Raw genomic sequence first — 12,674 nt, forward strand, 5'->3', positions numbered from 1 at the left:
TGGCTTTGGGTTCAAGTCCCACACCAGGACCAGAGGACATAAAAATCAATTTTTTAATCTGGCAAAGTCCTGGTGGGAAACCCTTTTGTATGTAAATGTGAGTTGACAAACTGAGTTTTAGATTAACTAGTCGTACATGCCTATATAATTGCCTGATGGTGTATATATAGCAGGGGAACAGGCTAGAAAAACACAGATGAAATGAGTTATTGAGAAAAATCTTTACACACAGCAATGTCCTCATGTTAACCAGAATATGGTTATTTAACTGAAAGCACCTGCAGCTGGCTCACTTAGGATGGCAGCAGGCTATTAATATTCGATTAGAGTTCAGATTGGGAAGGTTCAATGAAAAGTCACAAGGAATGGAAAATTCAGTAACTGGTTTCCTCCTAGTCACTCAAAACAGTGGGAATGACAAAGACTGTTCAGGGAAAGGGTTGGGGAGGGCAGAGTGGGGGCAGCCACAGCTAAAAAGGGAGTAAGAGATTATTTTTAAAAATAAAATAGCATAACATCACTCAGTGCTACTAAGTTACTTAAGTGGCCATGGTTATTTTCCCACACAGCATCCTTAACAGGGAGTAGGACTGTATGTGTCAGTGGACCTGTCTCATACATTATGGATTTTGTCATTTATAATCTTTAGCATCAAATTTCCTGCAGAAAAGGAAATAAATCTTCTGCATTTTATTTGCCTATTAAGTAGACTATTTTAAAATTTTAATTAGCCTTGTATAGAAATTTCTGACTAAGGTACCTCATCATGATTTGATTCTGAAGAGCCACTCGCTCCCTGGCTGTCTAAAGCTCTGTCTCTCATAGTGCAGTCCATCTGCATAGGTATCTGCAAGGTGATTTCTTCTTCTGGGGACAAAGAAGAGCATTTTTTGAAGATTGCTGCTTTCTTCTCCCCAGACATTTCTTGCCAGAGGTGTGAAATTGCTTTTGATACAATGGGAAGGGTGATCTGGTCCATGGACACTATCCGGTTCTCCACTAAAAGGTCCACCGTTTCTTTGTAAAAATTCAGGTACCTGCCAGACAGAAAAATACAGGAGAGGACATTTCAAAAGAATTTGAAAGTTAGGAAACTTGGCATGCTTCAGCATCTCATTCTTACATTTCTTTCTGTGAGGCAAATACCAGACACTGACGTTGTATTTCTATTTAGAACAGAATCCCTACAGTGCAGAAGTATGCATGACACAAGAATAATATTAGGAATTCTGCATCGTAAATATCATATATATATCAATGTCTTTGGTCCAAAAATAACTTGTTAAAACAGAACCACTCTGCAGCACAGTGGTATCTTTTCAACCCTTAAGTTGCATTTAAAACGCTCAAATTCTTGTGACATGCTGCACTGCTAATCAGACTTCTGGCACTGCCAGAAGATAGGGTTTCCCCGTTCAATGCCCCACAAGGTGTTCCCACCCTTATGATCTTTGGGAACCAGCATTATTAGCAAGACAAGAATACATCCACTGAAAGAAATTGAGAAAAAGCAGATGGCACATTCCTCTTGTGCAGTTTCTAGAATAACAGAGAAAGCACAAAGATACAAATAATGAATAAAATGACATTGCTCCAAGGACTCAAATAACATGAAATAGGTTATACAATTACACAGATAAGGGGCATTTGACAAACATATCCCTTTTGAACAGAATAAGTGCAGATTCTAATCAAGTTTGTACCCGAACATTATGTCATTGCATTGGTTACACCAGTAGAAATTCAGAGTTTGGAAATGTAGGGAAAGCATAGTCTGCAAAAATAATTGATTTGTACTCTCTAGCTAACTTTCAAACTGCTAATATCTGACCTGTCAGCCCATTTGCCTCAGAGAATCTGCACTTATTCTGCTCAAAAGGGATGTTTGTCCAGCAACAGATACAGAACCCTTTTCTTATCCTATTAGGAGTTTGCTGTTGAAGCATTGCTGATTTATTTGGAAAACAGGAAATAATTAGGCAGGGAGGGCAAAGAGAGGAGAAAGACTATTTGAACAAACTTGCAAATAGTGTCTTTGCTAACCTTAATCTACTTTCCACCCCACAGTATCGTGACGTGTGCAAAACTAACCCTTCAAACTCTATGAGATCTGCTGAAGATTTTACAGGAGACTGGGGACAAACTGGTTTCAGATCACTTTCTGCAGGATGACCTCGGTACTCTCTCAGCCACTGCCAAAGGGCCACTCTTGTCTTATCGGGTAGGTTTGCTGATGCCAAGTCACTATGAAGGTAAGAAAAACGTGTTATGGATGTAAGCAAAGGGGAAAAGTTAAGAAAACTAAAATACTGGAATTCAGGGATGCAATTTCCCCAAATGGTGCAATTTGGTAATTTAAAATCAGAATTACAGTTTTGAATGAAATTGTTTTCAGTTCTACTTTTACTAAAATTCATATATTTGAAGAATTTAAACTGGATTTATGGTTCCAAAGTGTCTGCTTTCCCATCCTTGCACTCTATCCTTAACTTTAAACTTCTGAGGTTTCATTGACCTTTATACTAAGTAGAAATTTATTAATGGTGCATTCCAGTTACGTCCCTGTGTAGAAGTTGGGTCAAGCCCGCCCTTGCCAGCTTCACCCATGACCATTTAACACTCGATAGGCCATTAATTGGTTTGATGTAGGTCTTCCACACTCATTAGACAGGAAGTCCAGCCTCCAAGAGCTGCTGGCAATACAAATGGCTGGCAGTTCCTTGTCCCTACAGTGACACCAGGACCAGTGACCACTGCTGGGACACAGCCAGCTGCCTGAAGAGAAGCTATGGAGCCCAGACACTGTTAAGTCCATGGGCCTTGCAGAGGCCAGGCCGGCAGGAGCAACGAGAGTAGTCGGGGGCTGTGGAGCTCAGGGCATGGAGCTAGGGAAAGGTTAAGGAGAGTGTTATACCTTGTGGGAGGCCTCCATGAGACAAAAAGGAGACAATACCTACCCCCTCCCCTTGCTGGGCCACCAGTCCTCAACCTGGAGATTTGGCAGCAGCATCTTCTGTCACAGTAGCGACGGGATGAAGCCCTTAGACAAATGTTAACTGGCCACTTAAAGACCTTAATTGGCCCACAAGTGATCTGGCCATTCGATACCTTCCCCATCACTGGTAAAACTGCAGCAGGGATGGCACGGATGGTTAAGCTGGGGATCTGGGGAAGGGCACCTGGAGAAACTGGGTCTAAATTCTCCTTGTGAAGCCTGGAGGAGCACTCCTTTTCCTCTGGACTCAAAGGAATGTGAAAACATTTTTTAAAACTTAAAACTTATCTCTTTGTGCCTTTCTTGACTAACTTTAATTGGCAGGGAAACCAAAATGGCTTCCTTGTCCAGGTCACTGGTTAAATTATGTCATCAGTCTGATCTCCCTATTTAAGAATAACTCTGCAACCAAGGAGGAATTGACTGATACAACATCATTACAACGTAAAAGTAAACACAGGCTTTAATCACCCAATTAAATGTGAAAGTACCAAAAGTCTGTTTTCAAACTGAAAGTTAATGAGTGCCTTCTAAACGTGGACACTCAAAATAACAAATAAAAATTAGCAGAGATTGTGCAATGTTTAAAGGTATGGTTACAACTATCGTTAAACGTGAGAGTGGCAAAAAGTAGAGATGAAGCTTTCATTATGTGCTGACAATAAAATGGGCTTCTTGTAATGAGACAAAATGAATGAAACATGCTAGAAGGACAAGGTCAAAAGGCTGTCCATCCACGATGCCGTACTCTTCTCTGGATGATAATTCACGTGATGATTCAAAGAATTAGCCCGGAAAGATGACCCCATGAGGGAAAAAAGGCATTATTTTGGTGTTCATACTGAAGCAGTTATTCCTGTAATCAGTACAACTGTGTTGTGTGCCATACTGTACCAATGCTCCTTGTAGTAATTGATGTATTGTTCTTTTATTTCTTCCAAGTTTGATGGATGGCCATCTTCCAAATGATATGCTTCTGTCATTTTGCAAGACATTAGAAAGATTAATCAGATTTGTGTGGATCATAGCAGTATCATTCAGCTACAATTTGAACTGCTATTGAACAAATGTTCCCATAAATTTATAAGAATGAATTGAAAAGATGCATTCAAATCGCTTCATAAGAATGCCACAAAACCAGAGGCGTGAACAGTTTAGGACATTGGCAAACTGAAGTGCAGCTGGCTGGGTAAACTGATAAAACACCTTGTGTTATACTGAAGGCATGGAACAAAATACTTACTGCTTTTTCCTCAGTGAGGAAGCAGAATGGAGCTAAACATACCCGTTAATACTTAAAAGTGCAATTTTCTTGCAACCGGACTTCCTACTATGAATATCTAACTCGCAGCACACATACTGGGTGGGATTTTATGGCCTCGCCGAGCAAAATTGGAAATCCCTGCCCAAGGTCAATGGACATTTCCGTCGTCCACTCCTCGCCTGCCTCGATTCCGTGGCAGGTGGGTTGGTAGAATTTCAGAAACCGTGCAGCAGAAATAGGTAATTCAGCCCAACTGGTCTGCACCGATGTTTATGTCCACACGAGCCTTCTCCCACCCTCCTTCATCTAACGCTATTAGCATATCTGAGAATCGTAGAATCCCTACAGTGTAGAAGGAGGCCATTTGGCCCCTCAGGCCTATACCAACAATAATCCCATCCAGGCCCTATCTCCGTAATCCCACGTATTTACCCTGCTAATCCCCCTGACACTAAGAGGCAATTTATCATGGCGAACCTGCACATCTTTGGACTGTGGGAGGAAACCTACGCACACACAGGGAGAACATGCAAACTCCACGCAGCCACCCGAGGCAGGAGTCGAACCAGGGTTCCTGACACTGTGAGGCAGCGGTGCTAACCACTCTGATATCGTGTCTCCCCTTCTATTCCTTTCTCCCTCAAATGCTTATTTTGCTATCCCTTCCACACTAATTGCTTTAACTACTTTTTGTGGGAGAGGATTTCACATTTTTATCATTCTTTGGTAAAGACGTTTCTTCCGAATTTTCTATTGGATTTACTGGTGACTACTTTATAATTTATGGCCTTCAGTTTTGGTTGCTCCCGCTAGAGGAAACATCTGCTTTGGCTGTGCTAGCTGTGGCCACAAATCCCATAATGGGTGCTACATCTCACAAGAGGCTAAAAATGGTATTTGCCCTGGTGAGACTTTGGTTTCTGATCCTCCCTGCTCCTCTCTCCGACGACACAATCAGGTTCATGATCAGGAAGGACACAGAAGCCTGATTTGCATGTATTATAATCTCATTAGCGGCATTGACGCTGCTACTTCTGCTCTCAACATATCTTGCAGTGCCATGTCCCTTCCAGATTGGTATTGCTATGGCTGGGCCACATTGAGAAGGAGAGGGTTCCACTTACCCATAGTAGGGGATAGTGTCCCAATGCTTATGGAGTGAGGCATTGCCCCAGTGTCTATGGGGGATTTTGCTGATATCTCTAGGGAGGGGTCACTCTGGTGCTTGTGTGGCTGAAGAGAGTCCCAATGCCTTTGGTTGGGGGACTGTTGTGCACATCCTACCCCGATCATTGTGGAGGGGGTTCAACAAAGTAGCGGGTGGGCAGTTTTTTCTTTGCGCAGTTCAAGGTGCCATCTTGAAGGACGCCCTGATTAATGGCCCCCCAATGGACTTTCTGGCTCAATCGGGTCTCACCCCACCAGAGTGATGCTGTAAATGCCCCAGGATCTGGAGAGAAAACTCGTCAGTGTTGCTGGAGAGCTACATGCTGACAGGCTGAAAGATTCTGGGACAAATCCACCCTTTATGTCTATCCTATTAGACCCCATCATTTTAAAATCCTTCATTAGGTCATGCTACAGCCTTCTCTCTTCTACAGAAAAGAAGCCAGGCTATTCAGTTTCAGTTCTGTTATCATCCTTGTGAATCTTTTTTTCACCCTCTCTGGTGCCTTTATGTCCTTTATATAACGTAGAGTTGAGATTGATGAAAAGTACTTGAGTGAGTTCTAACCAACATTCATAACTGGTTTGAGGTAACTTCTCTACTTTCCAATTATATCAATCACAAACGAATCATAGTGCCTAGTATGCTATTTTTACAATCCGTGTGATTTGTGTACGTGTAACCCTAAATCCCTTTGCTCCTCCACTTAATCCTCTATCTGCTTCTGTAACTGGACAGCAGCCTTTAATCCAAACTGAACTTGACATATCCAATTAGACACACTGCAGTTATCAGAACCTGGTGACTAACCTTTTTGCTTGCTGTTGTTTGGCTGAATTTAGAAATAGAAACAATTATTATAATAATCCTGTAATACTAACCTTTGAGTTTCAGCAAATTCTCTAGCTTTCTTTCTAAATCCAGGATGAAGTTCTTTGCCTTACGCAGTACCTGCCACTTCAAGTTAAATATAATTAATAGCAAAAGTTTAGCTTTTGCTGTAACAATGAAAAGTCATTTAATTCTGCGTTATCATTGCTGATAAAATAATGTTTTTTGTTCAGAGTAAAAGGGACCATCTCATACTAAATTGTTTATGTCAACTCCTGTATAGTGCACTCCAGGAAGAGGAGGGCAATTCTGTCTTGCCTGAAGTTTGTCTATTCCTATTACCCTTAAAACAGAGGGAGATAGCAGACCTTACTAGCACGAAGTTAGTGAAAAGTAGATAAAGGTCTGGATTTTTGCCTGCATGTCGGAGGAACAGACTCAGAAGAATTCCCAGCTACACAAACCCGGCTTTTAAAAATGGCTGCCCAGACAATAGATTTTCAGTCCAGGGACAGGCTGGATTAGAAGTCGGGGCCCTGGAGAACTGAAGAGGCTGGTGAGTGCAGGCTGGACGGAAGGCCTGCCTTGGACCTCCGGCACTGTGTCCAAAATCATTTTCAACATCCCTTCAGCTCTCATCACTCCACTCCAAACACGTCCCATGCTCCAACCATGCCAGCCCATGCTTTTTCATGCTCTGTACGCACTCCTCATACCTTGCGATGCATGCACCTCTATCCCTCAGGGATCCTTTGTAGTCCCTATGTGAACTTAGTGCCAACTCATGCCGATCCATGTCACCCCATTCCTCTCACTCACCATCCTTTTCTCTTACACCTGCCATGCTAACTCAACCAGTATCTATCCTGGACAGACTTCAGGCTCCAAGCAGAGAAGAGGTAAAATAAAGTTCTATAAAATGAAGTTTTAAATGTCAATTGCAGACATGACTATATTTGAAAAAAAAACCCTCGTTCATTAAAAAACCATTTACTGCATTTATATTCCTTCAATTAAATAAACATAGAAACTAGAAGGAAGAGTAGGCCATTTGGCCCTTCAAGCCTGCTCCGCCATTCACTTTGATCATCAAATTCAACATTCTAATCTTCCTAACCTTCCCCCCATATCCCTTGATCCCTTCAGCCCGTTATATTTAATTTCTTCTTGAAATCAGACAATGTTTTAGCCTCAACTACTGTAGTAGTGAATTCCATACATTCACCACACTCTGGATGAAGAAATTTCTCCTTACCTCAGTTCTATAAGGTCCGCAAACTATGACCCCTAGTTCTGGATTCCCCCAGCATTGAGAACATTCTTTCTTAATCCACCCTGTCTAACCCTGTTAGAATTTTATAAGTTTCTATGTGGTCCCCTCTCATTCTTTTAAACTGCAGTGAATATAATCCTAACCAATTTAGTCCCTCCTCATATGACAGGCCTACCATCCCAAGAATCAGCCTGATAAACCTCTGTACTCCCTCTATGGTCAGGGCATCCTTTCTCAAATAAGGACACCTAAACTGCACACAATACTCCAGGCCTCACCAATGCCCTATATAATTGCAGCAAAACATTCTTATCCCTATACTTAAATCCTCTCATTGTGTAGGCTAACATACCAATTGTTTTCTTTACTGCCTACTGTACCTGCGCGCTTACTTTCAGCGACTGATGCACAAGGACACCAAGGTCTTGCTGAGTATCCACCTCTCTCAATTTACACCCATTCAAGTAATAATCTGTCTTCATATTGTTGCTGCCCATAAAGCCGTATAACAATAAATATTTAATTCAAGTGCACAATCCCTAATAACAAATACCACTGGAATTCATAGTCCCACTTCAAAGAGTCAATTATCACTTGTATCTGTCAATCAAATTGCAAAATAGTTGGCACCTGTTGTACTAATAGATGATTGTAAAATCAGTCAAGCAGCAAAAATCCAGCGATGGAAACTCTCAATACGCAGAGTGAAATCACAAGCAATCATTTTTTTAAATAAGAACATAAGAACATAAGAAATAGGAGCAGGAGTAGGCCATCTAGCCCTTCGAGCCTGCCCCGCCATTCAATAAGATCATGGCTGATCTGTCGTGGCTCAGTTCCACTTTCCCGCCCTCTCCCCATAACCCTTAATCCCCTCTCTTATCAAAAACCCATCTACCCGCGTCTTAAAAATATTTAGCGAGGTAGCCTCCACCACTTCAACGGGCAGAGAATTCCAGAGATTCACCACCCTTTGAGTGAAGAAGTTCCTCCTCAACTCCGTTCTAAACCGCACCCCCTTTATCCTGAGGCTGTGCCCCCTAGTCCTACTGTCTTTTTTGAGCGGGAAGAGTCTCTCCACCTCTATCCTATCCATCCCATTTATCATCTTATACGTCTCAATGAGATCTCCCCTCATTCTTCTAAACTCTAACGAGTACAAGCCTAGTTTATTCAGCCTCTCCTCATAGCTCAACCCCCTCAACTCTGGTATCAGCCTAGTAAACCTCCTCTGCACTCCCTCCAAGGCCAAAATATCTTTGCGCAGGTGCGGCGCCCAAAACTGCACACAGTACTCCAGCTGCGGCCTCACCAATGCCCTATACAGCTGCAGCAAGACCTCCCTACTTTTATATTCAATCCCCCTCGCTATGAAGGCCAGCATCCCATTCGCCTTCCTGACCACATGCTGCACCTGCAAGCTGGGTTTTTGCGACTCATGCACAAGGACCCCGAGGTCCCTCTGCACCGTCGCCTGCTGCAGTTTTTCGCCATGTAAGTAATAGTCCTTCCTACCATTATTCCTACCAAAGTGGACCACCTCACACTTGCCAACATTAAATTCCATTTGCCATTTCCTGGCCCATTCGCCCAGCCTATCTAGATCCTTCTGCAGACTCTCCACACCCTCCGCACAATTTGCCGTTCCCCCAAACTTGGTGTCATCAGCAAATTTCGACACCCTACACTCGGTTCCCTCCTCCAGATCATCTATATAAATGGTAAAAAGCTGAGGCCCCAGCACCGACCCCTGGGGCACTCCACTAGTCACCATCCGCCAATCCGAATAGCACCCGTTGACCCCCACTCTCTGCCTCCAAATGATTGACAGTTTGACAGTTCCCCTTGACACTTTCAATAGTTGATTTTGATAGCTCTGTAGACAGTTCCAATGAGCTTGACAGCCCTGAACTACCAAAACCTAAAAATGTAAACGGCCAGCTGCCTCCGTAAACTGCGCCAAACATAAAATGTGAGACGCCCCCATTCCTGCTCCCAAAAATGCAATATGCCCATGACTCCATCATGGTAAAAATCCATACCAAAATAACTTTTCTCATAACATGTTCAAAATTAACCCTATTCCATCTCTTACCCTGAAATATAAAATACAACATATTACACAATATGCATGACGATCATACATATGTAAATCTGATATCTGTAATATAAACAAGATTTCACTCCATATAATTCTATGTTGATACATGATAAAAAAGGGTTATCCTTGAAAATACTCTTGAGACCCTCTTATCCTGTAGATAACCCGCTACAGTTTCAGGTGACAAGCGACTATTGCTCAATTTAAAACAGAAAATGCAATTCTTAGAAAAGGTCATCAGTCTGAAATGTTAACTCTGTTTTTCGCTCTGCAGACTGCCTCAGCTGTGGGGCTTCCCCAGCATTTTCTGTCATTTTTTCAGATTCCCAGCTTCTACAGCATTTTCCTTTTGAACTATTTCTCAAACCCGTCTTACTTTTGAAGTGGTCCTTTTGGTCCTCTTGGACTGAGGACACACTGTGTCTCGTAGGTGATTGAAAAGACCTGCCAGCTTTGCACGATGTCGGGCTTGAGAAAGGCGACGGCGAGCCACCCGAGGTTCCACTTCCTGCAACATCGCCAAAAAACTAGGACTAGCGTCTGTGTAAGGACTGGTGCACTCTCCAGAACTCTCCATTTAGATCTGAAACCCTGGAATTACATAGCATTGTAAACCGTTAAACATGCATAACATAGCTATTAGCCGCTTAAAACATTCTCTTCTGAAACATGGTATTTCATGGATTGAAGGCACTTCTTAATTAGATCCCATTTTTAACTTATTCATTAGAATCCATTATCGCTTTTCATTGATTATAGAGCATGAGAAGTAATTGGTTCAATCGACATATCTTGCCTGAGAATCTAAAGAACAAAAACAAGCCATTTAATCCAACTGGGCAATGCATGTATAAATAATCCCTACTAGTTTTTCCTGCTTTAATTCACCATGGTTTCTTAGGCAGCACCTTCCAAACCCATAACTGCTGCCATCTAGAAGGATAATCATAGAACATAGAACACTACAACACAAACAGGCCCTTCGGCACACAAGTTGCGCCGATCACATCTATACCTACCAAGCCATAGAACTAATTGTAACTTCCAATGCCATTAGTTCCCACATACTCATCCGGAAGTCTTTTAAAAGACCCCAGCGAGTTCACCTCTACCACCACCGATGGCAGCCGATTCCACTCACTCACCACTCTCTGAGTGAAAAACTTACCCCTAACATCTCCTCTGTACTTGCTTCTCTGCACCTTAAACCTGTGTCCTCTCGTAGTGACCATTTCAGTCCTGGGAAGTAGCCTCCGAGAATCCACCCTATCTATTCCTCTCAACATTTTATAAACCTCTATCAGGTCGTCTCTCAACCTTCGTCTCTCCAGGGAGAAGAGACCTAGCTCCCTCAACCTATCTTCATAATGCATGTCTCCCAATCCAGGCAACATCCTTGTAAATCTCCTCTGCACCCTCTCAATAGCTTCCACATCCTTCCTGTAGTGAGGCGACCAGAACTGTGCACAGTACTCCAAGTGGGGTCTGACAAGGGTCCTATAAAGTTGCAGCATTACCTCCCGACTCCTAAAGGCGGTAGACATGTGAGAAAAACACCACCTGGAAGTTCCTCTCCATGCCATATATCGCCGTGACTTGTAAATATTTTGCCATTCCTTTACTGTCTTTGGGTCAAAATCATGGAATTCCATCCCAAACAGTACTGTGGGTGTAGCTACACCACAGGGACTGCAACTGACCACCAGCTTCTCAAGGGCAGTTAGGGATGGGCAATTAATGCTGGTCTAGTCAGCGATACCAACATCCCGTAAACAAATTTAAAAATTTAGCTTCTTCCACCTTGTCCCTATCTCTCTATTTCCTCCTCCCTCACCAAGCTTCTCATTAAATGCAAACAAAGCTTTCTGCTTCAACTTCAACCCTCCTCCCCACACTGCCTTCTCCCCCGTGCAGCAGTGCCTTTCATTCTTGCCTCTTTTCGTTCTGAACTCACTATGTGAGCAAACAGCTTTTAACCATTTCACCCTATTAGACCCATTCATAATATTAGCTCCATCTATGAGATCTCTTAATCTGTTTTCAGGGAGAAGAGTTGAAAAATAAAAAGAATGGTCAAGCTTCCACAATAGCTGCACTCTCTTAATTCTGGTAACATCTCTGTTTAGCATTCTTGTGTTTTCTTCAGTGCTTCAATATCTTTTCTTGTGGTATGGAGACTTGAACTTCACATGGTATTCCAATTCTGGTCTTTCACAGGTTCTATATACATTTAATATGATCTCCCTGATTTTGAGTGCTATCCTCAAAAAATGAACTCCAGTACTTTGATGCCTTGGACTGGATTTTTGCAAATGAGATGGGGAGCTCAAGAGCAAAAATTTCCCAACTCAGGAAACCTGGCTCCATAGAAAAAGCTCCCACATGAACTATTTTCACTCTGATGAGGCGGGGGTGAGTTTGAGTCAGGCCTGCTGACCCTGGAAGCAGTCAGATGCGGCCATGGAAGCATGTGAGTGCTGAGATGGGCTGGTTAGACAGTCTGCCTCAGCTCTCTGGGACTTTGTCCCAGTTGTATTGGATCCTTTAGCCCTCATCCCACAGCCCGTTCGTTTCTCCTACCATGACCCTGATGTGTGCTCAGCCAGAGTGTATTACATACAGAACCAATGAGCCATACGGCAATGGCAAATATTGAAATTTTTATTAAAAAATATTCAGAACTCTGCTTTGAAAAATATTGTTGCTGTTATAACCTGATAAAAATATCAATCAGACACTGCCATTCAGAGTTTCAACAGCAGAAGGTTTATATCACTTCACACCTCAATCTTGTTCAAATGAAGAGACAGGCATTGAAAGAAACAGATACAAGAAATAATAATTTATTATAACCTCATAGATATATGAATCAAAGTTAGCACTCCCTACTTCAGCCTGAGTAAACAGAACACTTCTCAGCTAATCTGTTGGTGAGTCTTAGAGCTCAGTCATCCATCCATGATAAAGTCATCTGGCAATTGTATCAACCGAAACAGATGGCCAGGCATCTGTTTCTTGAGACCCGTAGATTCCTGAGGGGTC

General features: G+C 42.5%; 1 protein-coding gene across 1 annotated transcript in view; it reads right to left on the reverse strand.

Moving 5' to 3' along the window:
* The window catches only part of LOC145344361 (stimulated by retinoic acid gene 8 protein homolog), a 29,369-nt gene extending 19,160 nt beyond the window's left edge, over window positions 1-10,209 (reverse strand). Inside the window, exons 1-5 of the mRNA XM_080191488.1 lie at window positions 10,009-10,209; window positions 6,309-6,384; window positions 3,890-3,971; window positions 2,092-2,244; window positions 761-1,037 (exon numbers count right to left, since the gene is read on the reverse strand). Coding sequence (XP_080047614.1) covers window positions 761-1,037; window positions 2,092-2,244; window positions 3,890-3,971; window positions 6,309-6,384; window positions 10,009-10,209 — 789 coding nt within the window. The remainder of the gene's footprint in view (window positions 1-760; window positions 1,038-2,091; window positions 2,245-3,889; window positions 3,972-6,308; window positions 6,385-10,008) is intronic.
* Between the last annotated feature and the right edge of the window lie 2,465 nt (window positions 10,210-12,674).

Source organism: Carcharhinus amblyrhynchos, chromosome 6 (assembly GCF_965287045.1).
Source record: "Carcharhinus amblyrhynchos chromosome 6, sCarAmb.v2.hapA, whole genome shotgun sequence".
Taxonomy (NCBI): Eukaryota; Metazoa; Chordata; class Chondrichthyes; order Carcharhiniformes; family Carcharhinidae; genus Carcharhinus; species Carcharhinus amblyrhynchos.